At 45.1% G+C, this 27412-nt stretch overlaps 1 protein-coding gene and 1 pseudogene across 1 annotated transcript; one reads left to right on the top strand and one right to left on the bottom strand.

The window, feature by feature from the left end:
• On the top strand, nt 1-27095 carry ZNF551 (zinc finger protein 551). The gene is given in 5 exon segments (XM_007175417.2): nt 1-213; nt 16481-16884; nt 20314-20437; nt 21831-23638; nt 23640-27095. Coding segments are annotated over 4 exon segments (1998 nt in total). The 5' UTR covers nt 1-213; nt 16481-16851; the 3' UTR covers nt 23673-27095.
• Nucleotides 2999-5553, bottom strand: LOC114236876 (cytochrome c oxidase subunit NDUFA4-like; annotated as a pseudogene).
• Nucleotides 27096-27412: the final 317 nt, after the last annotated feature.

Here is a 27412-nt window from a genome sequence, read left to right on the forward strand (position 1 = left end):
TGAGGGACCCGCCTCAGGTAAACGCTCGTCCTGCGGGCCCTCACCGCCCTCACCCCACCAGACACGGAAGACCCGAGTGCGGAGCGCCTGCCCACGTGCCCGCAGCCAGGCCGCGGTGTCCAGGAAGATGGGGTCCCTGTTTCTCACAGACAGTGTGATGGCGCGTGGGAGAGGGTTACAGGCGGAGGTACCGGCATGTGTAAAGGCTTGGAGGTAGGACTGAGCCCGGAGGCTTCTGGAAACTTGGGGTCCAGCCTTTGTTTTTAGGGGACAATGAGTGTGAGGGGGAGTCACGCCTGGACTGACAAACAGAGGTACCTGGGAGCCATGGAGAGTTGTGAATGGAAGAGGAACACAGTCTGTGTTAGGGTTTTATTTATTTATTTATTTTTTGGCCGCACCACTCGGCATGTGGGATCTTAGTTCCCCAACCAGGGATAGAAACCAAGTCCCTTGCAGTGGAAGCGCAGAATCTTAACCACGGGACTGCCAGGGAAGCCCCTATATTAGGGTTTTAAAAGTTTACTAAAAAGCTGCTCAGAGAGGGAACAGTCGGGAATGTGCGTGATGAGAACAGTGAGGCACAGATAAGTAGAGTCCTTATCCAGGGTCAGAGATCTGGTTATAGGCAGCTCTGAAGACTGAAACACAGAGGTTAGTAAATTAATCCGAAGTCACCTGGTTCCAGGGCTGGGTGGGGATACGGGGGAGTCCTGTGCACATGGAACCCAGCCATGCTTCCTTCCTCTTCCCACAGATTCTGGAGGTTAAAAAAGAACTTAGGGAATCTATACAAGGAAAGAGAGCATGTCCCAGGCCCTCACTAGTCCTGACATCAGCGGTATAGTGTCTGGAATTGTGGTGTCTTGAGGCACTTCCTGTGCTGATTTCCTGTCTCTTGCCTGTGGGGACCCTGGGAGTACCCCAATGCAGGCCAATCGGTAACATAGTGGTGTTCCTATTTCTGGCAACCAGTGTAAACATATGGTGTGGGAGTTATCTCAGGAACATATAGCAGCCTGAGCAAATGCTCAGTGTGACTGAGTTGGGAACAGGGTACAGTAGGTCTCCATTCTTTCTGTTAAGAACAAAGAGCAGGGAATCAAGAATCAGGCCTGTAATGTGGCTGCCTGAGAATCTGGGCATCTATTATGGAGATAATGGGAGATTTGTATAAGAGAAAGGAGTTGGTCTTGTTTAGGTTTAAAAGGCTCCACCTGGCTACACAGTGGAGAAGAGATTATGGGGTTAAGGCAGGTGGCAGGGAATTCAGGAGGAGGTTACTGCTATAATCCAGATGAGTGTTGATGGACCAGGGTTATGACCATGGAGGTGGGAGAAAAGGTTGGATTCCAGGTCCATTTTTTTAAATTAATTAATTAATTAATTAATTTATTTATTTATTTTGGCTGCGTTGGGTCTTTGTTGCTGCGCTCAGGCTTTCTCTAGTTGCAGCGAGCGGGGGCTACTCTTCTTCGCATTGCACAGGCTTCTCATTGTGGTGGCTTCTCTTGTTGAGGAGCACAGGCTCTAGATGTGCGGGCTTCAGTAGTTGTGGCTCGCGGGCTTCGTTGCTCCGCAGCATGTGGGATCTTCCCGGACCAGGGCTCGAACCCGTGTCCCCTGCATTGGCAGGCGGATTCTTAACCACTGTGCCACCAGGGAAGTCCCTCCAGGTCCATTTTTTTTTTTTTAACAATTTTTTTTTTTTAATTACACTATACTAGGTGTGCTTTATTTATTTATTAATGGCTGTGTTGGATCTTCGTTTCTGTGCGAGGGCTTTCTCTAGTTGTGGCAAGCGGGGGCCACTCTTCATCGCTGTGCGCGGGCCTCTCACTATCACGGCCTCTCTTGTTGCGGAGCACAGGCTCCAGACGCGCAGGCTCAGTAATTGTGGCTCACGGGCCCATTTGCTCCGTGGCATGTGGGATCTTCCCAGACCAGGGCTCGAACCCGTGTCTCCTGCATTGGCAGGCAGACTCTCAACCACTGCGCCACCAGGGAAGCCCCCTCCAGGTCCATTTTTAATGAAAGAGCTGAGTAGACTTTGGATGGTGTAGGTGAGGGAGAAAAGGGAGGAGCCAGAGATGACCCTAGAGTTTTTCATCCTATCAGCTGAAAGGATGGAAGCTCCAACAAACTGGCATGGGAAAGTTGGTGGTAGGTGAATTTTCCTTGGGAACATCAGAAGTTTTGTTTTGGTCCTGTTAAGACTTTGAAAAGTTTCAGAGAACAGTTAGTGGAGTGGGCAGTTGGACACACATGTCTGGAAATCTGGAGAAGGCTTTCAGGAGGGAGACTTTCAAAAGTGATGGCTGTTATGTAGACCAGGGTAGAGCTGTGGATGTTGTTTAGGAAGGGAATGCAGATTTTAGTGACAACGCTATTGGAAAATCAGAAGGACTAGGGTGCATACTAAGGAGTAGTTTTCTTCCTTGATACTGTTGGGGTTGCTGGACCTCACAAAAAGAGATTAGGGAGAGGGGTGATAGTGGAAATGGTGTGGGTTGATCTAGCAAGTAGCCAAGGCTTCCATGGGATGAATGAACTGGAGATAGCTGCTCCTATGTCCAGGAGGCATAGGAGTAATTGAGACAAGATGACACTGAGGCAGGGCTCCTGCTAATTCACTACTGTATGAATTCACCAGGATTTGGTGGTGAGCTTTGATGGGTTGTAGGATGTTTCATTCTTGCTAGTGAGTAAGGTCTGGGGCGAATATGGTCACTTGGGAGAGTCACTGTGCTGGGCATGTGGGACTGGGCTTTTAATGAAGTTTGGGTGGAGAGCAGAAGGTTGTGGTGGCTGAATGGACAGCAAGTGCAGCATGGAAGTGGAAGAGGGTTATGGATATCTGAAATTCACATGTGGCTCTGGGTGGTTAATATTGAAACAAAGATCACAGACAACATCAATCATCAAAGCAGCATTGAGAATTTACCTGGCTGTGGATCCATCAGAGGATTGGGGTTGTACTAAATCATGTTAGTAATTTTCAAGCACTCTTCTGGATGCCGTTTGCCAAGTACATGGGTGAGTCCAGGGAGATGTCTGTGGTGTGGGGCAGGAAGGTGGCAGAGCTGGGGAAGTGCAACTGTGGGGTCTGAAGATGTGAGAGATGTGTCTACACAATGATGTGCACAAGGAGAGAATTAAGAGCTGATGGTCCACAGGCCCTGGAGTTGGGGCCTTAAGGGTGAAGCATGAGCCCAAATTTGTGTCTTGGAGGCACAATCTGGGACGCCCCAAGGGAATTGCTTGGCAGGCCCAGAGCTGAGATGGCATTTATGTGCTGCGGCCCCCCACCCCCCATCTTTTGTTGCTGAGCACAGTAATTAATGGAACCCTGAGGAGAGTGTGGGCATCAGTGGCACCAGGGCCTGGTATCTCCTTTGAGGTGGGGAGCTTTGAAAGAGGATGATCGTGGAGATGTGTGAGGAGTTGGACTGTGGGTTCTCAGAGAATATTCGTACTTTCATTTGTACTAATCATGACAAGGTGGTGTGACCTTTGAGGACATTGCCGTGTACTTCTCCTGGGAGGAATGGGGCCTCCTTGATGAGGCTCAGAGATGCCTGTACCTAGAATTGATGCTGGAGAACTCTGCACTTGTATCCTCGCTGAAGAGTAAGTCCCTTACTCTTTTTTTTTTTTTCCCCCTTACTCTTCCCAGTGACCTGGACTAGGCTCTATCTTTCCTCCCTTCCTTTTCTTCAGAGGATGTTGTCTTCTTCTCACATATGGACCATGGGAACTGCTTCCTTGCCTAGCTTTCTGAGTAGTTGCTGTCATAGCCAGGGCTGGGTTGTTTACCCTGCTCTCTCCTTTCTTTTGTAGCTTAGTATCTGCTGTACTGATCTCTAATAGGTAAGGATTTGAGGTATATAATCTTGTAGTGAGCCTAATGAAGTCTACCTTATTAGTGAAGAGCATTTTTCATATAACTGTGGGCTGTTTGTATGTATTCTCTCCATGCCCGTTGCCCATTTTTTAACTCTATTTTTTTGTTATTAAGTCTTTTGAATACCTTGTATATTTTGGATGGTAACATCTTATCAGATACATGGCTTGCAAATATTTCCTCCCATTCTGTAGATTGCCTTTTTTTGTTGTTGATTGTTGCGTTGCTGTGCGGAAGTATTTTCATTTGGTGTAGTCCTAGTTGTTTATTTTTGCTTTCATTGCCTGTGCTTTGGTGATATCCAGAAAAATCATCGCTAGGACTAATTTCAGAGAACTTTTTCCTTAGGTTGTCTTTAAGGAATTTTACGTTTTTAGGTCTTACATTTAAGTCTTTAATCTATTTCAAGTTCCTTTTTATAAGTGGTATAAGACAGGAGTCCAGTTTCATTTTTTTTTTTACCTGTGGATATCCAGTTTTCCTGACACCATTCAGAACTTACTCTCCCTGCCACCACCACATTTTATGTTTTTGATGTCACAGTTCAGATATTCTTATATTGTGTATCCATTAACAAGTTATTGTGGCTATAATTATTCTAATCCTTTTGTTTTTAACTTTTATACTTGAGTGATTTAAACACCACCAATACAGTATTATAGTAATCTGAATTTTACTACATACTCAGTTTCACCAGTGAGTTTTATATTTTCCTATGTTTTCATGTTTCTATTTATTATCCTTTCATTTCTGCTTGAAGAACTCCCTTTGGCTTTTTTTTTTTTTTTAAGTTTCAGGTATTTATTAATCAGTGTAAACCCCAACACAAAACACCAACGTGATTTCATGCATTTAGAGGGGAAATATTTCCTGGTTAAGTGGAAAATTGTACAGATGGCTTCTGGAAGACCTTCATTCTAAGAAGCATTATAGTGAAACATTTCATTTAGAAGTCTGGAACCTCTTTTTTTTTTTTTTTTTTAATTAATTAATTTATTTTTGGCTGTGTTGGGTCTTCGTTTCTGTGCGAGGGCTTTCTCTAGTTGCGGCGAGTGGGGTGCGAGACTCTTCATCGCGGTGCGCGGGCCTCTCACTGTCACGGCCTCTCTTGCTGCGGAGCACAGGCTCCAGACGCGCAGGCTCAGTAGTTGTGGCTCACGGGCCTAGTTGCTCCGCGGCATGTGGGATCTTCCCAGACCAGGGCTCGAACCCGTGTCCCCTGCATTGGCAGGCAGACTCTCAACCACTGCGCCACCAGGGAAGCCCCAGAAGTCTGGAACTTCTTTCTTCAGTTTGCTGTAATCGACATTCACTGAGTAGAACTTGTATTGATCATTGGGACCCAGTTTTTTCCAGGGTTCTAGGTTATTCTTTCTTTTTTTTCTCTTTGGCCACACTGGGCAGCTTGCGGGATCTTAGTTCCTAGACCAGGGATTGAACCCTGGCCACAGCAGTGAAAATGCCAAGTCCTAACCACTGGAGTGCCAAGGAACTCCCTGGGTTATTCTTTCTGTCCCAGCTGACATCTGGATTGAACAATTCCAGGTGCAAGACATACAATGCTGCTCCAGTACCTCCCACTCTAATAAATACAAAGAGGGGATCAAGCTAGGATGCTTCTTGGCCTGACCAGTGATCTGGTGGAGCATGGTTGCGACAGAGGCCTTCAGTTCAGATGGAGAGAAAGACAGATGTGCAAGGCCCAGGACTAAGTAGTCTCTTCTCCCTTTGGCATTTCTTAGAAGTCAGGCTGAGTGTCATTGAACTCCCTCACCTTTTGTTTGTCTAAAGTCTTTCCTTAATTGTGCAGGACAGCTTTGCTAGGTAAAGTATACTTGTTTGGCGGTTTTTTTCTTCAGTGTTTTGAATACAGTATCTACAGGAGATTTGTTCCAGGAGCCCGTGTGGATACCAAAATCTGTGGATGCTCAAGTCCCTTATATAAAATGGCATAGTACAGTGAACAGAATGAACCCTCCATATCTGCAGGTTTAGAATTCACAGATTCAGAGGACCAAGTGTATATCATCCCACTGTCTCCTAGGCTGCAAGACTTCTGCTGAAAAATCTGATAGCTTTATGAGGGTTCCTTGTGTGAAGGAGTTTCTTTTCTCTTCGTGCTTTCAAAATTCTGTTTGGCTTTTTTGCTTGTTTACTGACAGTTTTGTTTATAATGTGTCTTGGTAATATCCTCTTTGGAATGAATCTGTACAGGGACCTATGAGCATCATGAATTGGGTGTCCACATCTCTTCCCAGACTTGGGAAGTCAGACATTATTTCTTTAAACTTTCTGACACTTTTTCTTTCTCTCTCTTCTTCTCCTGGGACTCCAATAATGCAAATATTGTTTTGCTTGGTGGTATTCCATAGTTTACCTATGCTGACTTCACTTTCTTGCCCCCTCTGGCTGGATGATAAATGACCTGTGTTTGAGTTCACATATTCTTTCCACTGCTTGACCAAGTGTGTTGTTGATACTCTGTTGCATTTTTCTTTTCATTTGTTGTATTCTTCAACTTCAGAATTTCTGTTTCTTTTTTATGATTCCTGTCTCTCTGAACTTCTTGTTTTGTTCCTGTATCATTTTCCTTATCATGTTGAGTTATCTATCTGTGTTCTCTTGTAGCTCACTGAGCTTCCTTTTTTTAAAAGTTATTTTATTTATTTTTGGCTGCATTGTGTCTTTGTTGCTGTGCACGGGCTTTCTCTAGTTGCGGCCAGTGGGGGCTACTCTTTGTTGCAGTGCGCGGGCTTCTCATTGCAGTGGCTTTTGTTGCGGAGCACAAGCTCTAGGTGTGTAGGCTTCAGTAGTTGTGGCTCGCGGGCTTCGTTGCTCTGCAGCATGTAGGATCTTCCTGGGCCAGGGCTCGAACCCGTGTCCCATGCATTGGCAAGCGGATTCTCAACCAGTGCACCACCAGGGAAGCCCCCTCACTGAGCTTCCTTAAAACATTTATTTTGAATCCTTTGGTGGTTCATAGATCTCCATTTCTTTGAGGTTGGTTACTGGAAAATTATTGTGTACCTTTGATGGTATTATGTTTCCTTATTTTTCATGTTTCTTTTATCTTTGTGTCAATGTGTGTACGTGTGGTGAATCAGTCATTTCTTTCAACCTTTTGGGGTGAATTTTGGTTAGAGAAATAGCTTTACCTTTATGTGAATGCAAGGGTGGTGGCTGGGTGGGGTATTGTGGTTTTGACTCCAGTGAAGACCCCGGGAGTATAGTCTCTGTGCAGATCTGTCAGCTGAGATCAGAATGGTGAAGATTGTAGGGGTCCTCAGTGACCATGGCAGCAGTAGTATGCAGTGGTGGCAATGGCTTTTGGAGTCTTTGGTGCCAAAGACTGCTGGGAATCCACTGATCTCTTTTTCTCCCATTGAGGATGTTATGGCTAAGGGGATTTCCTTTGGAATCCATGCTGATGAACTCTACAGGATCCTCTAATGTGAAAACTGGGGAGTCTGCTGCTATCGGACAGGTTCTTTGTTGTCAGTGACAAAGCCTGCTGGGGTCCTCCACAGAGCAGACCACTAGGGACCATGATGGCACAAGCCCAGTGGCTGACACAAGTAGCTCTCACTTACATACTTTGATCCTAACCATCCAGGCATCTCTGCTAAGCCAGTTTTCCCAGCAATCCTTTCTGTGCAGTTATTCTCCTTCTTTTGCTCCACTGTGTTGCTGTTTGTCTTAATTGGACACTTATGCTGTACCCCGCACCCACCCCAGGGCTATTTTTATTCATTGATAGCTGTCTAATTGTTTTTGGAAAGGGAATGAATGCTAGTATCTCTTATTCTGTCGTCTCGCTGGCATCACTCACATAGATCTCTTTTCTCTAATCTTTTTTTGTGCTGAGTTGCTCTGGGACAGTGCTGGCCATTCTTTTGTGCTGTTTTTCTCTTAGGACTTGCATCATGTGTCCCACGTACTTGCTCAACTAGGAGTTGGGGGGAGAATCCTTTGTGCATCACAGGATAGACATGACTCCAGTCATGGAAGAGTGGGCTCAGAGGGAGCCTGGCCTTGGTGAATGGCAGTTGGCCATGGTGTGAGACCAGGGCTGTGTGTAAGACCATACGAGAGACCTGTCCCATTCAACCAGTGTTTTGTTTCCATTGCCTGGGTCCACATCCCATTGCCATTTGTTCTTCCACATTGTTGATACTTTGCCAACTTGTCAGTTCTAGTAGTTATCATTTACACTCTGGTTTCCTTCCAGCGGTAATCTCGATCTCTCTAAACCCCACATCTCAACCATTTCTTTGACAGGTCTCCCTGTAGTGCTCTCCAACATCAGGCCACGCATGCTGTGCTTGGAGGTGTGCATATATCCTTATATTGACTTTCAACAGTATCTACTCTGTTGCAGTTGATTTTCATGGGATGGGTACATTCACATTCTTCTACACAACCTCATGTCAACCAACAGGAATGGTTCTGTGGGAAGCCAATGACAGAGGAGTAAGTTGTAAACCCTACCTCTGTTCCTCGTGTTATACACTGTCTTTGTGTCCTTCCCTTGGTGGGGTTTCCACTGTTCGGTGACTTTAGGAGCCCAGCAGTGCACAGCAGCCATTTCCTCAGAGTTCAACCTGCTTGTCTTCAAAAGTATCCCTGGACCCATGCCTAGATGTGACAGATGCACATTTGTGATGGGCTTGCCCCATTCCTATAGTGTCAACATATACTTCACCAGTATTTCTTTGGGTTCAGGTTGTTGCTGTGGAGCACAGGATGCAGAGGTACCCTTTGAACAAAGCATTTCTATAGGAATCTCACAGGCCAGAACTCCCAGTCCAGCTCCATCTTCCCAGAAGACCCACCCCTGCGAGATGTGTGGTCCAGTCTTTTTTTTTTTTTAATATTTTAAAAAATTTATTTATTTATTTAATTATTTTTGGCTGCGTTGTGTCTTCGTTGCTGTGCACGGGCTTTCTCTAGCTGCGGTGCGCAGGCTTCTCACCGTGGTGGCCTCTCCCGTTGTAGAGCACGGGCTCTAGGCATACGGGCTTCAGTAGTTGTGGCTCGTGGGCTCTAGAGTGCAGGCTCAGTAGTTGTGGCACACAGGCCTAGTTGCTCTGTGGCATGTGGGATCCTCCCGGACCAGGGCACGAACCCATGTCCCCTGCATTAGCAGGTGGATTCTTAACCACTGCGCCACCAGGGAAGCCCTGTGGTCCAGTCTTGAGAGACATTTTCCAGTTGGCTGAGCAGCAGGGAACACAATACGGCCAGAAACTCTTGAGGTGTGGGGCATGTGCAAAATGTTTTTATTTCAGGGTAAGCAGACAACACCAGAAGCAGCACATGGGAGAAAAACCCTTTATAGGCAGTGTAGACAAGGCTTCACTTGTGAAGAACTGCAATTTCCAGGAGTCATGGAAGCCTTTTACCTGCAGGGAGCTTGGGAAGGACTTCCTAATCTTGTCAGGACACCTCCAGCAACAGGCCACTCACTCCCAGGAGAAGCCAAACAAAATCTCTGAGTGTGGGGTGACTTATCAAAGAAGAAAAAATCATTATACCTGGGGAGAATGCAAGAAAGCCTTTAACCCCCAAAACACACCTGATCAGGACCAGGGTGTCCACACTGGAAGACAGTGTTTTTGTGTGCCAGGACCCTGGGAAAGCATTCAGGTTCAAATCCTTATATGTTGTGCATCAGAAAGTCCACACTATAGAAGGGCTTTACATGTGTGGTGAATGTGGCAAATCTTTTAAGCGGAGCTCGACCCTCAGTCAACATGAAAGAGTTCATACTGGGGCAAGGCAGTACAAGTGCAGCAAATGTGGGAAATCCTTTAGCTACAAATCTTTGCTCGTTTATCTCCAAAAAAGTCACATTGGAGAAAAATGATACATGTGCAGTGAATGTGCACAATCTTTTAGCTATAGCTCCATCCTTACTCAACAACAGAGTTTTCACCCTGGAGAAAGGTCTTATGAGTGCACTGAATGTGGGAAGTCTTTTACTGATAGGTCTGGCCTCCATTATCATCAGAGAGTTCACACTGGAGGAACGCCTTATGAGTGCAATGAATGCAGGAAGTCTTTTACCTATTGCAAAGACCTCCATTATCATCAGAGAGTTTACGAAGGAGATAGGCCTTATGAGTGCAGTGCATGTCGGAAATCTTTTACTGCTAGGTCTGGCCTCCATGATCATAAGAGAGTTCATACTGGAGAAAGGCCTTATGAGTGCAGTGAATGTGGAAAGTCTTTTACCTATAGCACTGGCCTCCATTATCATCAGAAGGTTCACAATGGAGAATGGCCTTATGGGTGTAATGAATGTGGGAAATCTTTACTGCTAGGTCTGGCCTCCGTTGTCATCAGAGAGTTCACACTGGAGAAATGCCTTATAAGTGCAGTGAATGTGGGAAAACTTTAACTACTAGGTCTGGCCTCCGTGGTCATCAGAGACTTCACACTGGAGAATGGCCTTATGAGTGCAATGAATGTGGGAAATCTATCACCTTCAGCTCCGGACTTCGCTGTCATCAGAAAGTTCACACTGGTGAAACACCTTGTAAGAGTAACGAATGTGGGAAATCCTTCAGCAAAAAATCTACTTTCTTTAAACATCAAAGAGTTCACACTGTGTAAAGGCCTTAGCTTTTAAGGAAATGTGCGATTGTCCTGTTGATTATAATAGCACTAAAGGAGCCATCTCTCTGAGTTCAGTTTTGTACAAATGTTCACAGGAGATCCCCTGTAAGTCTGAGTTATATGAAAGCATGTGTGGCTTGTTATATACTCTCTGATCTGCTCAGGGCTCTTGCCAAATTTATGTCACTGCTAATTTCTATGGCCAAAGACGTTTTACCTTTACCACCTGGCAGGTCCACACAGTTTGCATCAGTCACCATCCCAGTGTGCTCAGGGAAGCTGACCACTGGTCTCCCATGTAAAGGTTTGTGGATTCCTGTAGTCTCTCACTGATATTCTCCTTAAGGCCGTTACTGCAGAGGCGGGAACACAAAGGTAGTGAAAATGGAGATCTGTAGTCCTGGGATGTGGCTTTGTGGCCCAGTCTGTATTCCTGTTGATGTGGTTGGAAACATCCTTCATTGCTCACCAATGTTGGCTTCCACTGAGGCAAGACTGATGCTCAGAGGGCATGAAGAGAGACATGGTGGTCAATATAGCATTCCCAAATTTATTTTCTTAAAAGGGATGCACAGATTTGTGAAATGTAAAGCTATTTTTTATAGCTTTATTTAAAAGTATAATTTACATTGAATTAAACTTTATACATTTTCTTATATACATAACTTAAAGTATACTATTTGATAAGTTTTCATGTAGGTATGAACCTGTGAAACTACCATCATAGTTATAATAATGGCCATATCCATTGCTGTATATTTACCTCACATCCTTTTATAATCTCTCCCTGCCCTTCCCTCCCTCCAAATAATCATTGATTTACTTTCACTTAAAATTGATACCTTTGCATTTTGTAGAATTTATATGGTGGGAATCATTAAATATTTACCCCTTTTTTTCCAGGTTTGCTTTATGTTGTATAACTACTTTGAGATTCATCAATGATATTATGTGAATACTTCACCTTTTAATTTTGCTGAGTATTCTTATCTTTGGATAAATCGGTATTTGTTTATTCATTCATCTGTTTATGGACATTTGGATTATTTCCAGATTTTTGACAATTTAAAAATAAACGTGATACAAACATTTGTGTACATTTCTTAAAATGAATATATTTTATCTTTTGTCAATAACTTTGAGTGCAGTGTCTCAGTCATAGGGTAGGTGAATGTTTAAGTTTTGAAGAAACGAACAAATTTTGATCTAAAATGACTACCTTTTTGCATTCTTACCAGCAGTGTATGAGGGTTCCATTTCCTCACAACCTAGCGAATCCTGATTTGTTTAATTATTTTAATTTTAGCCCTCCTTTTTTTTTTTAATTATTAGCACCTTTAATTATTATTTGTTTATTTGGCTCTGTTGGGTCTTCGTTTCTGCGCGAGGGCTTCCTCTAGTTGCGGCAAGCGGGGGCCACTCTTCATCATGGTGCGCGGGCCTCTCACTATCGCGGCCTCTCTTGTTGCAGAGCACAGACTCCAGACGCGCAGGCTCAGTAGTTGTGGCTCACGGGCCTAGTTGCTCTGCGGCATGTGGGATCTTCCCAGACCAGGGCTCGAACCCGTGTCCCCTGCATTAGCAGACAGACTCTCAACCACTGCGCCACCAGGGAAGCCCTAGCCCTCCTTTTTTAAAAAAATATTTATTTATGTATTTGGTTGTGCCAGGTCTTAGTTGTGCCAGGCAGGCTCCTTAGTTGTGGCATGTGAACTCTTAGTTGCGGCACACATGTGGGATCTAGTTCCCTGACTAGGGATCGAACCCGGTTCCCCTGCATTGGGAGCGCAGAGTCTTATCCACTGTGCCACCAGGGAATTCCCCAATTTTAGCCCTCTTAATAAGCTTGTCATGCTATTTCAGTGTTGCTTTAATTGGATTTCCTTAAGGATTCATGATGAGCATTTTTTCGGATGTGTATATGCTATCTGTATGTCTTTGGTAAAATGTGTGCTCATATCATTTGGGCTATTTTCCTTTATGAGTTAGGGCTATTTCCTTTTAACAAATAGGACAGTAAAATAACAAAGATATATTGGAATTTTACCCATTTTACTCCTTGAATAACATAAGTGATTCTTTTGCTTTATGGAATAATTGTTTTCAATTCCGGAAAAATATTTCCTAATTTCTGCAAATTTGGGGACTTCCCTGGTGGTCCAGTGGTTAAGAATCCGCCTTCCAATGCAGGGGACATGGGTTCGATCCCTGGTTGGGGAACTAAGATCCCACATTCAGTGGGGCAATTAAGCCCACGTGCTCTAGAGCCTGCGCACCACAACCAGAGAGAAGCCCACGCACTGCAATGAAAGATCCTGCATGCCGCAACTAAAATCCCACGTGCCACAACTAAGACCCGACGCAGCCAAATAAATAAATAAATAAAATTATTAATTTTTGCAAATTTGTATGCTATACACAATGTAATGTTCATATTTATCATACACTTAATTTGCATTATAGATTCATCTGCATTATTAACACACTTCATCACTTTCCTAAGTTAGATGTTTAATAATATAATAAAGCCCTGCTTTGTAGTTTTCACCCATTTTCCTGGTCTATCTTGGGGATTGGTGGGTTGGAGCAGGACTTTAAGGTGGACCAGGTGTGGTACTTCCCTGGTGGCACAGTAGTTAAGAATCCGCCTGCCAATGCAGGGGACATAGGTTCAAGCCCTGGTCTGGAAAGATCCCACGTGCCCCGGAGCAACTAAGCCCGTATGTCACAACTACTGAGCCTGCGCTCTAGAGCTTGTGCTCTGCAACAACAGAAGCCACTGCAATGAGAAGCCTGCGCCCGCAACGAAGAGTAGCACCTGCCCGCTGCAACTAGAGAAAGCCTGTGCGCAGCAACAAAGACCCAATGCAGCCACACACACAAAAAAAAGGTGGACCAGGTGGTATTAGAATAGACATTCCGAAGCCCTTCTGGAAGCCAAAGAATAGGTCAGTGATCAGACTCCCCAAACGTGGGCCATACAATGTGGGTTTAAATCTCATCGCCAGCCATCACTGGGACCACAGGCAAAACAATTCACTCTGGGTTGTCTCCTGTGTAAAATGGGGATGAAGAGCAGCCCTGCTCTCAGGCCTTTGGAGGAGCTGAGGTGCCCGTTCTGTGTGCAGTGGCTACACCACCAGCCACACCTGCAGGTGATATCCCCAAGCCACATATCTCTGGGCCCTTCTGTCCCCAGGTGCTTGTGAGAAACAAATGGGGCTTCCTAGAACCCTCTGATCCACTGGAGGACGTGGCTTCAGGTTACTGAGGTCTCAGTGTGGAATCCCAGGGAATCTGTGGGCCACTCTAGAGCTCCCCAAGATTTACTTCACTGACTGTGACAGGGAGGTGATGAAGGTGTTCACCATAGCCTCTGTGAGGGTCAGTCAAAGCAACAAAACACAGCCCGTACTGGTACCAGGATTCCAGGATTTGCATTTGGAGCATTTCTTTTTAATTCTCACAGCACTCTGGGCATTGGGAGCTATCACTGTATCGCTGGGGAAATCCAGAATCACAAAGATGAAGTGGGTCCCCCAAGGTCGCACCACAGACAAGTATCAGATTCAAGAGGCTGGATTCAAACCTGGAAGTCTAGCTGCAGAACTGGGGACAGTCCCTTTATCATGGCACGTGAAGCCTTCAGCCCGGGGTGGGTGCACAGTGAGGTTCATGGAGACTCAGCTGCTGCTGCTGTTATTGTTGGAATTATTTTCGTGATCGTTTCCCCATTCCTTGGATGTCCCAGAGCAGTTAATGTCTACTGTGGAAAACAGAATGGAGGTTTCTCAAAAAACTGAAAATAGAACTACCATGTGATCCAGCAATTCCATTCCTGGGTATATATCCAAAGAAAACAAGAATAATAATTTGAAAAGGTACATGCACCCAATGTTCATAGCAGCATTATTTACAATAGCCAAGATATGGAAGCCACCTAAGTGCCTATCAACAGATGAATGGATAAAAAAATGTGGTACACACACAGACACACGCACGCACGCACACACACAGTGGAATACCACTCAGCCATAAAAAATGATATTCTGCCATTTACAGCAACATGGATGGACCTGGAGGGTATTATGCTCAGTGAAAAAGAGAGAGACAAATACTGTTTGATATCACTTACATGTGGAATCCAAAAAATACAGCAAACTAGTGAATATAACAAAACAGAAACAGACTCACAGATACAGAGAACAAAGTAGTGGTTACCAGTGGGGAGAGGGAAGAGGGGAGGGGCAAGATAGGGGTAGGGGACTTAGCGGTACAAACTGCTATGTAGAAAATAAATAAACAACAAGGATATATTGTACATCACAGGGAATTACAGCCATTATTTTGTAATAACTTTTTTTAAAATTTATTTATTTATTTATTTTTGGCTGTGTTGGGTCTTCGCCTCTGTGCGTGGGCTTTCTCTAGTTGTGGCGAGCGGGGGCCACTCTTCATTGCGGTGCACGGGCCTCTCACTGTCATGGCCTCTCTTGTTGCGGAGCACAGGCTCCAGACGCACAGGCTCAGTATTTGTGGCTCAAGGGCCCAGTTGCTCCGCGGCATGTGGGATCTTCCCAGACCAGGGCTCGAACCCGTGTCCCCTGCATTGGCAGGCAGATTCTCAGGCGCCACCAGGGAAGCCCCTGTAATAACTTTAAATGAAGTATAATCTATACAAATTTTGAATCACTATGTTGTACACCTGAAACATAATATTATAAATCAACTATACGTCAAAAATAAAAATAAATGTTTAAATCAGGGAAAAAACATTGAGCTCAGTTTAACATCTCTTCTCAGACTTTAGTATCTCCTAATAAAAATTATTGAGGTCTTAACTTTTTTCACCCTCTTCAGATGCTTCCCCAGAGTTCTCTCTGCCACTCTTTGACTAACTACATAATCATTATAAATAGTTCCTTATAATTCGCATTTCACAACTTTTTTTTTTCGATATCATCTATTCCTCATGCACAACAGTCCCAACAATCACTGGAGAAATGATAACCCCCTCCCAGCAAGGAGATGAGATGATGGGGTTCAGATGCCCCTTTTGCACATGCCCTCTGCCTGAGAACACTATCACTCATTGAGCAGGCACTACACTATACCAAAACAATTTCATAAGTTGCTCTCCATTTGAGATAGATGTCAGATTCCTAAAGAGACTGAATATATCTTTAGCCATTGAGTAAGAAATATTAAGTGGCTAGACAGTTCTCCTTTATGGTTTAGACACAATCAGTGAGGATGCAGGCATGAAAGATGTTCTCTGGGAAACAGAGGCAGAGACAACTTCTTGTCCTCCTGTTTCAGGGAGGCCTAAACATCGTTACTCATCTTCCAAGTCATGGCCCTAACTAAACATACAGAGTTAAAAAACAACCAACACTTCTAACTGTATGTATTTGAATAGTAAGAAAACGTTTATTACATTCCAGCTAAGACCGGATGCATTTTGAGTTTGAATGAGAATATGTCCGCTCGCATTTGTAGCCTTTGGAAATAATTGGAATAATCTTTTTAGCCACAGGGGGCCATTTTGAGCTTATAGAGACCGGAATAATGTCTCTAAACAAATGATCCGTGGCAGACAACACTCCCCGGAAACCCGCGAACCACCCCTTTAAAAAGGGGTAATCACATTCCTTTCCCCCCAAGGTTAGTCATTTCCCAGCGCCACTCTCAGTGCCCCAGAACCTTTTTTTTCTTTAGTTTAAGTATGGCTGATTTACAATATTATATTGGTTTCACGTATACAACATAGTGATTTAATTTTTTTTTTTTTTTTGGCCCTGCCAAGCGACATGTGTGATCTTACCCATGCCCCCTGCAGTGGAAGCGCGGAGTCTTAACCACTGGACCGCCAGGGGTCCCGTGATTCAATATTTTTATAGCGTGTACTTCATTTAAAGTTATTACAAAATAATGGCTATATTTCTCCGTGCTGCGCAGAACATCTCTTCGCCGAGGTGGACGCCAGGAATCTCCTCCTGCGCAGCTGTGGAAACTACACTACCCAGAGGGCAATGCACCCAATGGTGGCGGAGTTGAGCCAATGAAAGCCCAGGGCAGAGGTATTTCCGTGCGTGGGCTTCGCTTTGGGGCGGGACTTCCGGCGTCTTCCTTGTGGCGGTCATTTTGGCTTTTCTCAGCTCGGGTCGCCCATTCAGAGGCTCGGAGCCAGGGGTCCTAAAAGAGAAGGTGCCAGAGGCCTCCACAGAGGCAGGTCCAAGGCTTGGCGGCGGCGCACCTCGGGGTGACCCGAAACAGGCTGAGATCGGGACCTCCACGCCTCACAGACTCCGCTTCGCCCACAAACTCCGATGGCGGCGGCGGCGCTGAGGGACCCGCCTCAGGTAAACGCTCGTCTTCCGGGCTCTCACCGCCCTCACCACCCCAGACACTAAAGCCCCGGGGCGCCTGCTCACGTTCCTGCAGCTTGGGGCGCGGTGTCCGGGACGGTGAGGCGGTCGTGGGTAGGTCTTTTTATGACAGTGTGATGGCGCGTGGGAGAGGGTGACAGGCGGAGGGACCCGCAAGTGCAAAGGCTGGGAGGTCGGACTGAGGCGGGAGGATTCGGGAAACCTGGAGTCCGTCTTATGTCTGCAGGACACAAAGAATGTGAGGCGAAATTGTGCCTGAGGAGATTTACTTTCATTCTGAAGGGTGTGAGCAAAAGAGGGACACTGAGATAGGATTCTAAAAGTTTTCCAAAGGCTGCTCAGAGGAAGAACAGACGAGAAGAGAGATAGTAGATACGGGAAAGGTCGAATCCTGTAAAAGATTACACAGCTGGCAAGAGTCTGCTCTCAGGGCTGAGGCCCGGAGGTAATTCAGACATCTCGAGCTCACCTGGCTCCTGGGCTGGCCAAGGGTACTTAGCGGTCTGAGCCCAAGGATGCTGGCCGTGGTGGTCAAACTCCCAAACGACCTGTCTTCCACAGATTCCTGTAACTACGGAATCGCTTAGTAATACTGGCTTGTGGAGTTTATTTCAGGGTCTCGTTAGTCCTCACCCCACCCTTGTGGTCTCTGGGGTAATAGCGTCCTGGTACTGTTTTGCCACTCTTCCAGGCCTTGGGCCTGGGGCCTTGAACAAACACCAGGCCTAGGGTTATGAAGAATGGTTCCTATTTTTGGCAACGAGTGGAATGAGATAAGGAAAGTACCAGATCAGGCATAGGAACCAGAATGTGCAAAGGCCTGGAGGGGAGGCGAGGGAGGGTTCAGGGACCTGCAGGTATCTTTTCTTTCTCATGCGAACTGAGAGCAGTGGAGCAGGAGGCAGGTCTGGAACGGCTTTTTTTTTTTTTGGTTGCGTTGGGTCTTCATTGCTGCGCGTGGGCTTTCTCTAGTTGCACTGAGTGGGGGCTACTCTTCCTTGTGGTGCGTGGGCTTCTCATTGCGGTGGCTTCTCTTGTTGTGGAGCATGGGCTCTAGGTGAGCGGCTCTCTGTGGCCTCAGTAGTTGTGGCGCACAGGCTTAGTTGCTCCATGACATGTGGGATCTTCCCAGACCAGGGATTGAACCCGTGTCCCCTGCATTAGCAGGCGGATTCTTAACCACTGCACCACCAGGGAGTTCCCTGGAACAGCTTTGTGAGAAATTGGGTGTCTCTTCTGGAGGTGATAGGAGCAATGAGAAATTTGGAGCAGTGGAGACAGGTGATCTGACCCAGGTCTCAACAGGCTCCCTGTGGCTGCAGCATGGAGAACAGTATTGGCATCAGGGAGGAGATAGGAAGACCAGGGAAAAGGATACTCCTATAGTCTGGGTGAGTGTGCTGGTAGCTGGACCAGGGTGGTGGCCATGGAGTTGGGAGATGTGGCTGGATTCTGGATTGGTGTTTTAGGTATGGCAAGCTGGATTTTCTAATTTTGAGGTTGAGAGAAGGAGTCAGGGATGAAGTGAAAGTATGGATTTTACATGTGGAAGGATGGAAGCTCTACCAACTGATACGGGGAAGTCCATAGTAAGAGTAATTTTCACTGGGGATATTAGAAGTTCTATTCTTGACCTCTTAAGGATATGAGGTGTTTCAGAGTGCAGTTTGTGGGCATCTGGAACTCTGAGGAGGAGTTTGGGATGGAGACTTATCCAGAAGGTAGTAGACAGTGTGGACCAGGGAGGAGCTGTAGATCGTTTTAGTATGGGGAGTCCTCGTCAGGAAGATAATGGTAATAATAGCCTAGGAAGAAGAGAATGGGCCTGCGGACTGGGTTTCCTGTTTGGAGCCCTGGTTGTGGGAGGTGGGTGTCACAACATGGGTGAAGGAGTTAGTCACAGAGAGGGTTGTAAGGGTAAATGTTTTGGCATGCGACCAAGGCTTCTGAAGGATCAGTGGACATGAGATGGATTCAGAGGCATCATCGGGAGTAATTCAGACAAGCTGGTGTTTATTCACTGCTCTACCAACTCACTAGGGTTTTGTTGTAACCCTTGGTGGGACCTGGGGTGTTCTAGTCAGGCTGGCAGATTAGCTTGGGGACACAAGTGGTCATCTGGGAAACTCACAGATGATGTAAAGGGCCAGGCGCTGGGCCGTGAATGAGGGTTAGGTGGAGAAAGGAAAGCTATGACTGGTGAGGGTTCATCAAGTGCAGCACAGGTGGAGTAGGGCCATGGGTATCTGAGATCTGATGTGGTTCTCAGTGGGTGAGATTGAAGCAAGGGACAGTCAAGGAAGGAGGCCTTCATAGCAGGACTCAAGGCTGCCTTTGTCAGTGGGGACCATCACCGTCTAGGGTCGTACTTGATCGTGTTTGAATTTGCCAAGCATTCTGTGGATCACATATACTGAGTAATGAATAGAGAGGCTGAGGAGATGATTTTGGTGTAGGGCAGGAGGGGGGCTGTGGCTGTGGGAGTGAAGTTGTGAGAGAGCTGTGGTGGAAAGAGTGATGTGCACATGGAGAGGGAGTGTGAACTCACGGTTCCAGGGCCCTGGTATTGGCATAAGAGTCAAGGGTGAGCCCAGGATTGCTGGTGTCTGGGAGAAATGATCTGGGGAACCCCAGGGGAATTGCCTGAGAAGAGTGGGGTGTTGTGGCTTTATGTGCTAGGTCCAGAGCTTAGATGACATCTGTCTGCCCACCTGTCTGTTATTTAGGGCTGTCACAGTGATCAGTAGGACCATGATGAGACAATGGGTATCAGTGCCACCTGAGCTTGGAAATCTTGACTGAGGTGGGGAAAGGAGAGGGGTAAGCAAGTGATAGATTGGGGAGGTGGTGAAATTGGGATCCTAGGGGGAAAGCTGGTCATGAAATGAACTATCCCCATCATGGCAAGGCTGTGTGACCTTTGAAGTTGTCCCTGTGGGAATGCAGCTACGGGAGCGAAGTGTGGTTCAAAGAATGATGTGCATGTGAAGAGGTAGTGTGAACTAATGGCCCTAGAACCCTGTTGTTGGGGTCATAAGGGTGAAGGAAAGACCAGTGTCAGATCACTCACACCCTCCCTGTGGCCAGCGTCTCTCCCTAACCTATGTGTGTGACACCCACCTTATTGACAAGAGGCAATGTGGCCTACATGCAAGACCCAGTGGTCAGATGTCACCTATCTGCTCATCTGCCTATTGATGTGGGAAGACACAGTATCAGTGGGAATATAAGGAGAGAGTGATTCTAATGGCACCAAGGCCTGGTATCTCCTCTGAGGTGGGGAGTAGAGTGAGCAGAGGATAGATTGGGGCAGGGGGTGAGGGGAGTGGGGAACGTGGCATGATGAACTTGGAATCCTAGGAGAGAAGCTGATGGTGGAATGAACTGTCTCCATTATGACAGGGTATGAAATTTGAGGATGTGGCCATTGACTTCTCCCAGGAGGAGTGGGGGCTCCTTGATGAGGCTCAGAGACTCCTGTACTACAATGTGATGCTGGAAAACTTTGCACTTGTAGCATCCCTGGGTAAGACCTTCACACTCTTTCCAGTGTTCTGAGATGATGTCCTGTTTTTCCTTTTTTCCCTGGAGTTAGCATTGTCTTTTCCACAGCTGGATCATGGGCTCTGCTAATTTCCTCTACTTTCTTGTCAGATGTGCTGTGGGTGCCAGCACTGAGCTGTGTGTCATGCCCTGAGTAATGGACTCCCCAAGCATCCCTAACACCTGTTGCCTCCAAAGTGCAGAGATGGGTCTGGGAGTCAGGAGCCTTGTAGTTGGCTTAATGAATCCCACGTTGCTTGCCCTCTCCCTGGTGGAGTGACTATGTCCAGATCCATGGCCTCCAGTTCTTCCCACTTCTTCTAGCTAACAGTTCTTTGTGACTGCCTGTGCCAGATCATGGTCATTACTTACATGATCCATGGGCTGTTTTTGTAAGACTCTCCTTTAGTTGTTTTTTGTAATGTTTTCTTTTTTTTCCCCCAGGAATATCTCATTTTATTAGAGACTTTTTAAAAAAATTGAACTATAGTTGATTTACAATGTTGTATTAGTTTCTGGTGTACAGCAAAGTGATTCAATTATATGTAATGTTTTCTTTACTGAATACTGTCATAGGGCAAGTTGCTCTAGGCCAGTGCTGGCCACTCACCTATGCTGTCTTTCATAAGACTTGTGTTATTCAGGTTCTGAGTAGTTGTACAATGGAGGGTGCAGAGAGAACCCTGGTTGTTTCACAGAGTAGACATGGTAAGATGGTCTCAGAGGAGAGCCTGCCTGGGCCTGGTGAGTGACAGCTGGGGGAGGACATGACATCATGGCTGTTTTCATATCAAACCAGGAGCCTGCCCGGTGACCAGTAGTGCCACTGACCGCACCTCATTTCTACCTTTTCCCCATACTTGACACTTTGCTGACTTGTTATTTCATCTGTGACTTCCGGCTCCTGGCTGCCTTCACCTTTGTGGCTTCCATGGGTCACCTGTTCCTCGGTACTGCTCCCTCTGCAGTGTTCTCCCCCATTGACATGCACATGTATCATGAGGTGTGCACATATCCTTAAATATTCCTTGAACGCCAGCTACTCGATTCCATTTGGATTTTACTGGGGCAGGACACAACCAGCCTGCCCCACAGCTGAAGGTTGTTGGCAGAGGAATGAGTTGGAAACCTTGCCTCTGCTCTGTGTGGTGCAACCCATCCTTGTGTCCTTTGTCTGGTGAGGTCTCCCTTATTTGTGATCTTCAGAGGCCTGCCCACTGCTGCCAAGCAGCCACTTCCTCAGCTTGCCCCCAGCTTCCTTGTTTTTAGAACAAACCCATGGCTTATTCTTTGTTGTGTCTGACACACCTTTGTAATGGGGCTTCACTTTCCCACCAAAGTAAACATGCATTTCCTCAGCGTTTCTCTGCTTTCAGGTTGTTGCCATGGGACAGAAGATGAGGAGGCCCCTTCTGAGCAGAGTATATCTGTAGACGGAGAGTCACAGGTTAGGGCTTCTAAGGCAGGTCCATCCACCCAGAAGACCCACCCCTATGAGATGTGTGTCCCCATCTTAAAAGATATTTTGCAGCAAGCTGAGCACCAAACAGTATACCCTTTGCAGAAACCAGACTTGGGTGGCACATATGTGAGATGCTTCTGTTTCAGTGCAAACCTTCACCAGCAACAGAGGCATGACAGTGGAGAGAAGCCCTGGAAAAGAGATGTGGACAGGGCCTCGCTTGTGAGGAGCTGCAACTTCTTTGTGCCAGGGAAGCCTTTCACCTGTAGGGAGGTTGGGGAATACTTCCCAGCCACCTTGGGCCTTCTCCAGCACCAGGCCACACCCAACAGTGAGGAACTACAGAGTGGCAGCAAGAGTGGACAGGCCTTTCACAGTGAAAAAAGTCATTACAAGTGGGGTGAATGTGAAAAAGTTGCCAGCCACAGCCACACACTTGTTCAAGATCAAAGTGTCTGCTCTAAAGAAGGGATTTATGAGTGTAACAAATGTAGGAAAGCCTTCAACTGCAACTACAGACTTGTTCGGCACCAGCAAATTCACACTGGACAAAGGCCATATGAGTGTGGTGAATGCGGGAAATTCTTTAGCCATATCTCTGGCCTTGTTAAACACCAGAGAATTCACAGTGGTACAAAGCCTTATGGATGCAGAGAACGTGAAAAATTATTTACCCACAACTTTAGTCTTACAAAACACCAGAAAATTCACACTGGAGAAAGGACTTATGAATGCAGTGAATGTGGAAAAGTCTTCAGTCACAAATCCAAACTCATTCACCACCAGAGACAACACACTGGAGGAATGCATTTTGAGTGTGGTGAGTGTGGGAAATTCTTTAGTTACAAATCCAACCTCATTGAACACCAGAGAGTTCACACTAAAGAAAGACCTTATGAGTGCAGCGAATGTGGGAAGTCCTTTAGACAAAGTTCTAGCCTTTTCCGACACCAGAGAGTTCACACTGGAGAAAGGCCTTATGAGTGCAGTGAATGTGGGAAAGCCTTTAGACAAATTTTTAATCTCATTCGACATGGTAGAGTTCACACTGGAGAAATGCCTTATGAGTGTAGCGAATGTGGGAAATCTTTTAGCTGCAAATCTGAACTCATTCAACACCAGAGAATTCACAGTGGAGAAAGGCCTTATGTGTGCAGTGAATGTGGGAAGTCCTTCAGACAGTTCTCTAACCTCATTCGACACCGGAGTGTTCATACTGGAGAAAGACCATATGAGTGCAGTGTTTGTGGAAAATCCTTTAGTCGCAAATTTATCCTCATTCAACATCAGAGAGTTCACACTGGAGAAAGACCTTACGAGTGCACTGAATGTGGAAAATCTTTTACCCGCAAATCTGACCTCATTCAACACCAGAGAATTCATACTGGCACAAGACCTTATGAGTGCAGTGAATGTGGGAAATCCTTTAGACAACGCTCTGGGCTTATTCAACACCGGAGAATTCATTCTGGAGAAAAGCCTTATGAATGTGGGGAATGTGGGAAATCCTTTAGCCAAAGTGCTAGCCTCATTCAACATCAGAGAGTTCACACTGGGGAAAAACCATATGAGTGTAATGAGTGTGGAAAATCCTTTAGCCAAAGTTCTAGCCTCATTCAACACCAGAGAGGGCACACTGGTGAGAGGCCTTATGAGTGCAGTGAATGTGGGAAACTCTTTACCCACAAATCTGACCTCATTCAACACCAGAGAGTTCACACGGGAGAAAGACCTTATGAATGTAGTGAATGTGTGAAATCCTTTAGCCGCAAATCTAACCTTCTCAGACACTGGAGAGTTCATGCTGGAGAAAAGCCTTAAATGTGCAGGGAATGTTTTATTTCCTCACTCAGTATAGCAACACTGGAGGAGACTGTGTGAGAGCCATTTACCTGAATTTAAACCTCTTTTATTCAAACATACACCATGCAAGATTGCTTATAAGTTTCAGTTACACCTAAGGCTTTAAGGAGATACATTATACTTTGTAACCTGCCCAGAGCTGCTGTTAGATTTATGTCACTGCCACTTTCTGTGGCTGAAGCCATTTCACCCCTGTACATCAGGCACCACTCCAACAGGCTCAGGAAAGCTGAACTCTGTGTTCTGCCATTTGCTTGAGGAAATTATGAATAGCCCAAGCCCTTAGCAGGATCCTCATTCCTTTCTCTCTGATTTTAGGGAATGGACCTGACCCAGGTTGGGTCCAAAGGACCTATCCTCAGCTTGCTAAGAAGGACTACCTTTTTCAGGGACATTATTGTTCTCACATCATACTTTTGATGAATTTTTCCAGGTTCTAATTTACCAACCTGGAAACTGCTTGCTGCACATTGCTCTGGTTTGTGATCTTTTGTAAAGGCCTCCTCTTGCACCTTTAATTTTTGGCGGTTCTTTTCTCTCTTCCGTGGGGGTTTGGAAGCAGAATTGTGATCTGTAGCATGTAGAGGTGAACAGATTAATTTGCATTGCTTCCCAAGGCCTTAAAAGAAAGACTGCAGGTCTCTGTGGTCCTAATTGGTGGACTGGTGCCAGGATTTTCAGAGAGGTCGGAAGTCACCCTGAAGAGGAGGCCTTTGTTGTGAGAACCCCCAGTGCTTCTGTGACCAACATGAATTTTATTCCCTTGTTCACATAATTCCCAGCACCATTGAGGGGACCTCATCCCCAGGTCCTATAAAGGAGCCATGTGCCATGATGTACAAATTTTCAATGAAATTTTCAGTGTCATTTATTTTAGACTACAAGAGTCAGGTAGAACCATAATTTGTGTTACTGAACCAAACTCAGGTCCATTTGCCCATGTGCAGCACAGCCAATCTACTGACACCAGGTTGTGATGAAGTGAAGTACAGCATTTACTGTAGGGCATCAAGCAAGAAGAATGGGCAGCTAATGTTCAAAAGACCTGAACTCCCCAATGGTTTTCAAGGAAGGGTTTTTTTTTCTTTTTTTTTTTGTGTGTGTGTGTGTTTTTATTTTTTTGTTTTTATTTATTTATTTATTTTTTGTTTTTCCCTTGCTGCTTTTAATATGTTTTCTTTATTTTATTTTATAATTATTTTTTTAATCAGTCATCAATTTTATACACATCACTGAATACATGTCAATCCCAGTCACCCAATTCAGCACACCATCCTCCCCACGCCACTGCAGTTTTCCCCCTTTGGTGTCCATATGTTTGTTCTCTACATCTGTGTCTCAACTTCTGCCCTGCAACCCGGTTCATCTGTACCATTTTTCTAGGTTCCACATACATGCGTTAATATACGATATTTGTTTTTCTCTTTCTGACTTACTTCACTCTGTATGACAGTCTCTAGATCCATCCACGTCCAAGGAAGGGTTTTTAAAGGCAACATGTGGTTTGAGTGTTGCAGCTCATGGACTTTCTTCTGATTTCTTAGTATTGAGGTAACAGGGTGATGTTTTAGTTATCTTAATCATCAACCTGCTAGTTCCAACCAGTCTGGGGTCTATGTGCTTGTGGACAGCATGTAGTCACCATCTTCCACCTGGGTGGGGGTCTTGGTTTCTGCTGAACAGCACAAAGATATGTGTCAGATTGTTGTTATATGTATCATTTGAGGAGGAACAAGGACTCTGATTTATTGCTGAACTGTTGTTTAAGCTGTCATTACTTTCCTTCCTTGACTGCTTTTCCTTTGTTTCTGTATTCCCTCACTTCCCTAATGAGGAACTGCTTGAGTCTGCACTTTGGAACTCAGGGAAGACCTTGGAGACTAAAACCTCTTTCTACTAACAAACAAGGGACACATGGAGGGGCTTTTGTACCCAGGAGGGCCTGCAGGGTCCTGCTTTTATTTGATACTCCTCAATCCTGAGGGGAACAGGGTCAGGACAAGGAAAGGAATACAGTTTTGGGTAGAGATGTTAATCATAAATTTACCAAGGGGACTTGGTTTTCGGGGGGTTGGTTTTGTTGGTGCAGAAACACTGGATTAATAGGGAGTTGAGGAACTGCAGTAAATTAGATGGAATGTTCCTCTTCTAAAAGTTCATCCACAAATGCTTCAGTGACTATGTCCTGTGTGATCAGTGTGTACAGAAATTTTCAGGATCTCCATAACTGTATTTCCTGTAGCTGAGGTTTGTGGATTCCTATAGCCTTTCTGGGCTGTTCCCTCAAGGGCATTGCTCTACTGGTGGGAAAACAAGGATAGAGAGAAGGGCAGTCCTGTAGTCCAAGGATGTGTCTTTTGTGACCCAGTGAGCAGTTCTGTTGATTCAAGTGGCAGCAACCTTCATTGCTCGCCAATATTGGCTGCCACTGAGGCAAGGCTGCACTTCCCAGGGCATAAGGAGAGAGATGGTAGAGACCATACAGGGTTGCCAACCTAATTTTCCAAGAAAAGTGGGACATCTACGCTTTTATTTGGAACCACTTTTTAAGGCTTTCCTAAGATTTAACAAAGGTTAAGGTAACCCTTGAACAACATGGGTTTGTACAGTTGATGTGCAACAAAGTGCACTTACCTAATGGGTACAATTTGATAAGCTTTGACATACATGTAAAGCTGTGAAACCATCATCACAATCATGAAAGTAAATTTATGTATCACATATTTACCTCATGCTCTTTTGGAAACTCATTTCCTACTCTCCTCAGCCCTACAGACCATCATTGATTCATTGATTCACTTTCCTTTACAATAGGTTAGTTTGTATTTTCTATAATTTTAAATAGGCATCATAAGATGTATACTCTTTTTTAAAAACTGATTTACTTCATGCTGCACAATTATTTTTTAATTCAACAATGATGCTTATATTAGTAGTTAATTCTTCTTATTGCTGAGTAGTCTCCTATGGATAACGTCTTTGTTTATCCATTCATCTGCTTATGGACATTGGATTATTTCCAGGTTTGGGGTATTATAAATAAAGCTGCTTTAAATAATTGCATTCAGTTCTTTATATGGATATATGTCTTATTTCCCATGTGTTAATAACTCAGACTATTGCAGTGTAGGTAGATGTTTTAACATTTTAAGATATGCCAAACAGTGATCTAAAGTGGTTGTTCCCTTTTGTCTTCCCATCAACAGTGTATGAGAATTGCAGTTCCTCTACAAGGTAGCCAACACTTGATACGGTCAATGTTTTAAAATTTTAGCCCTTGAAATAAGTGTGTAGTTTTAACTCTCTTTGGTTTTAATTCCATTTTCCTAAGAATTCATGATTTTGAGCGTTTTTTCATGCATTTGTTTGCCCTCTATCTTCTTTGGTAAAAAGACTATAACTTTTGACTACTTTCTTTTTATGTAATTTATTTATTATTTTAACAAATAAGACAGTGTAACAACAAAGACTTATGTTGGAATTTCACTCATTCTTCAATGATGTGACCTCTCTGCCTTATGGAACAATCATTTTTGAATACTGGAAGGAAATTATTTTTCCTCAATTTGTTGCCCTATGCACAACTGAAAGCCCACATGCACCATATATTTTTTTGTTTAACCTGCACTATTA

This window comes from Balaenoptera acutorostrata, chromosome 19 (genome assembly GCF_949987535.1).
Source record: "Balaenoptera acutorostrata chromosome 19, mBalAcu1.1, whole genome shotgun sequence".
Lineage (NCBI taxonomy): Eukaryota > Metazoa > Chordata > Mammalia > Artiodactyla > Balaenopteridae > Balaenoptera > Balaenoptera acutorostrata.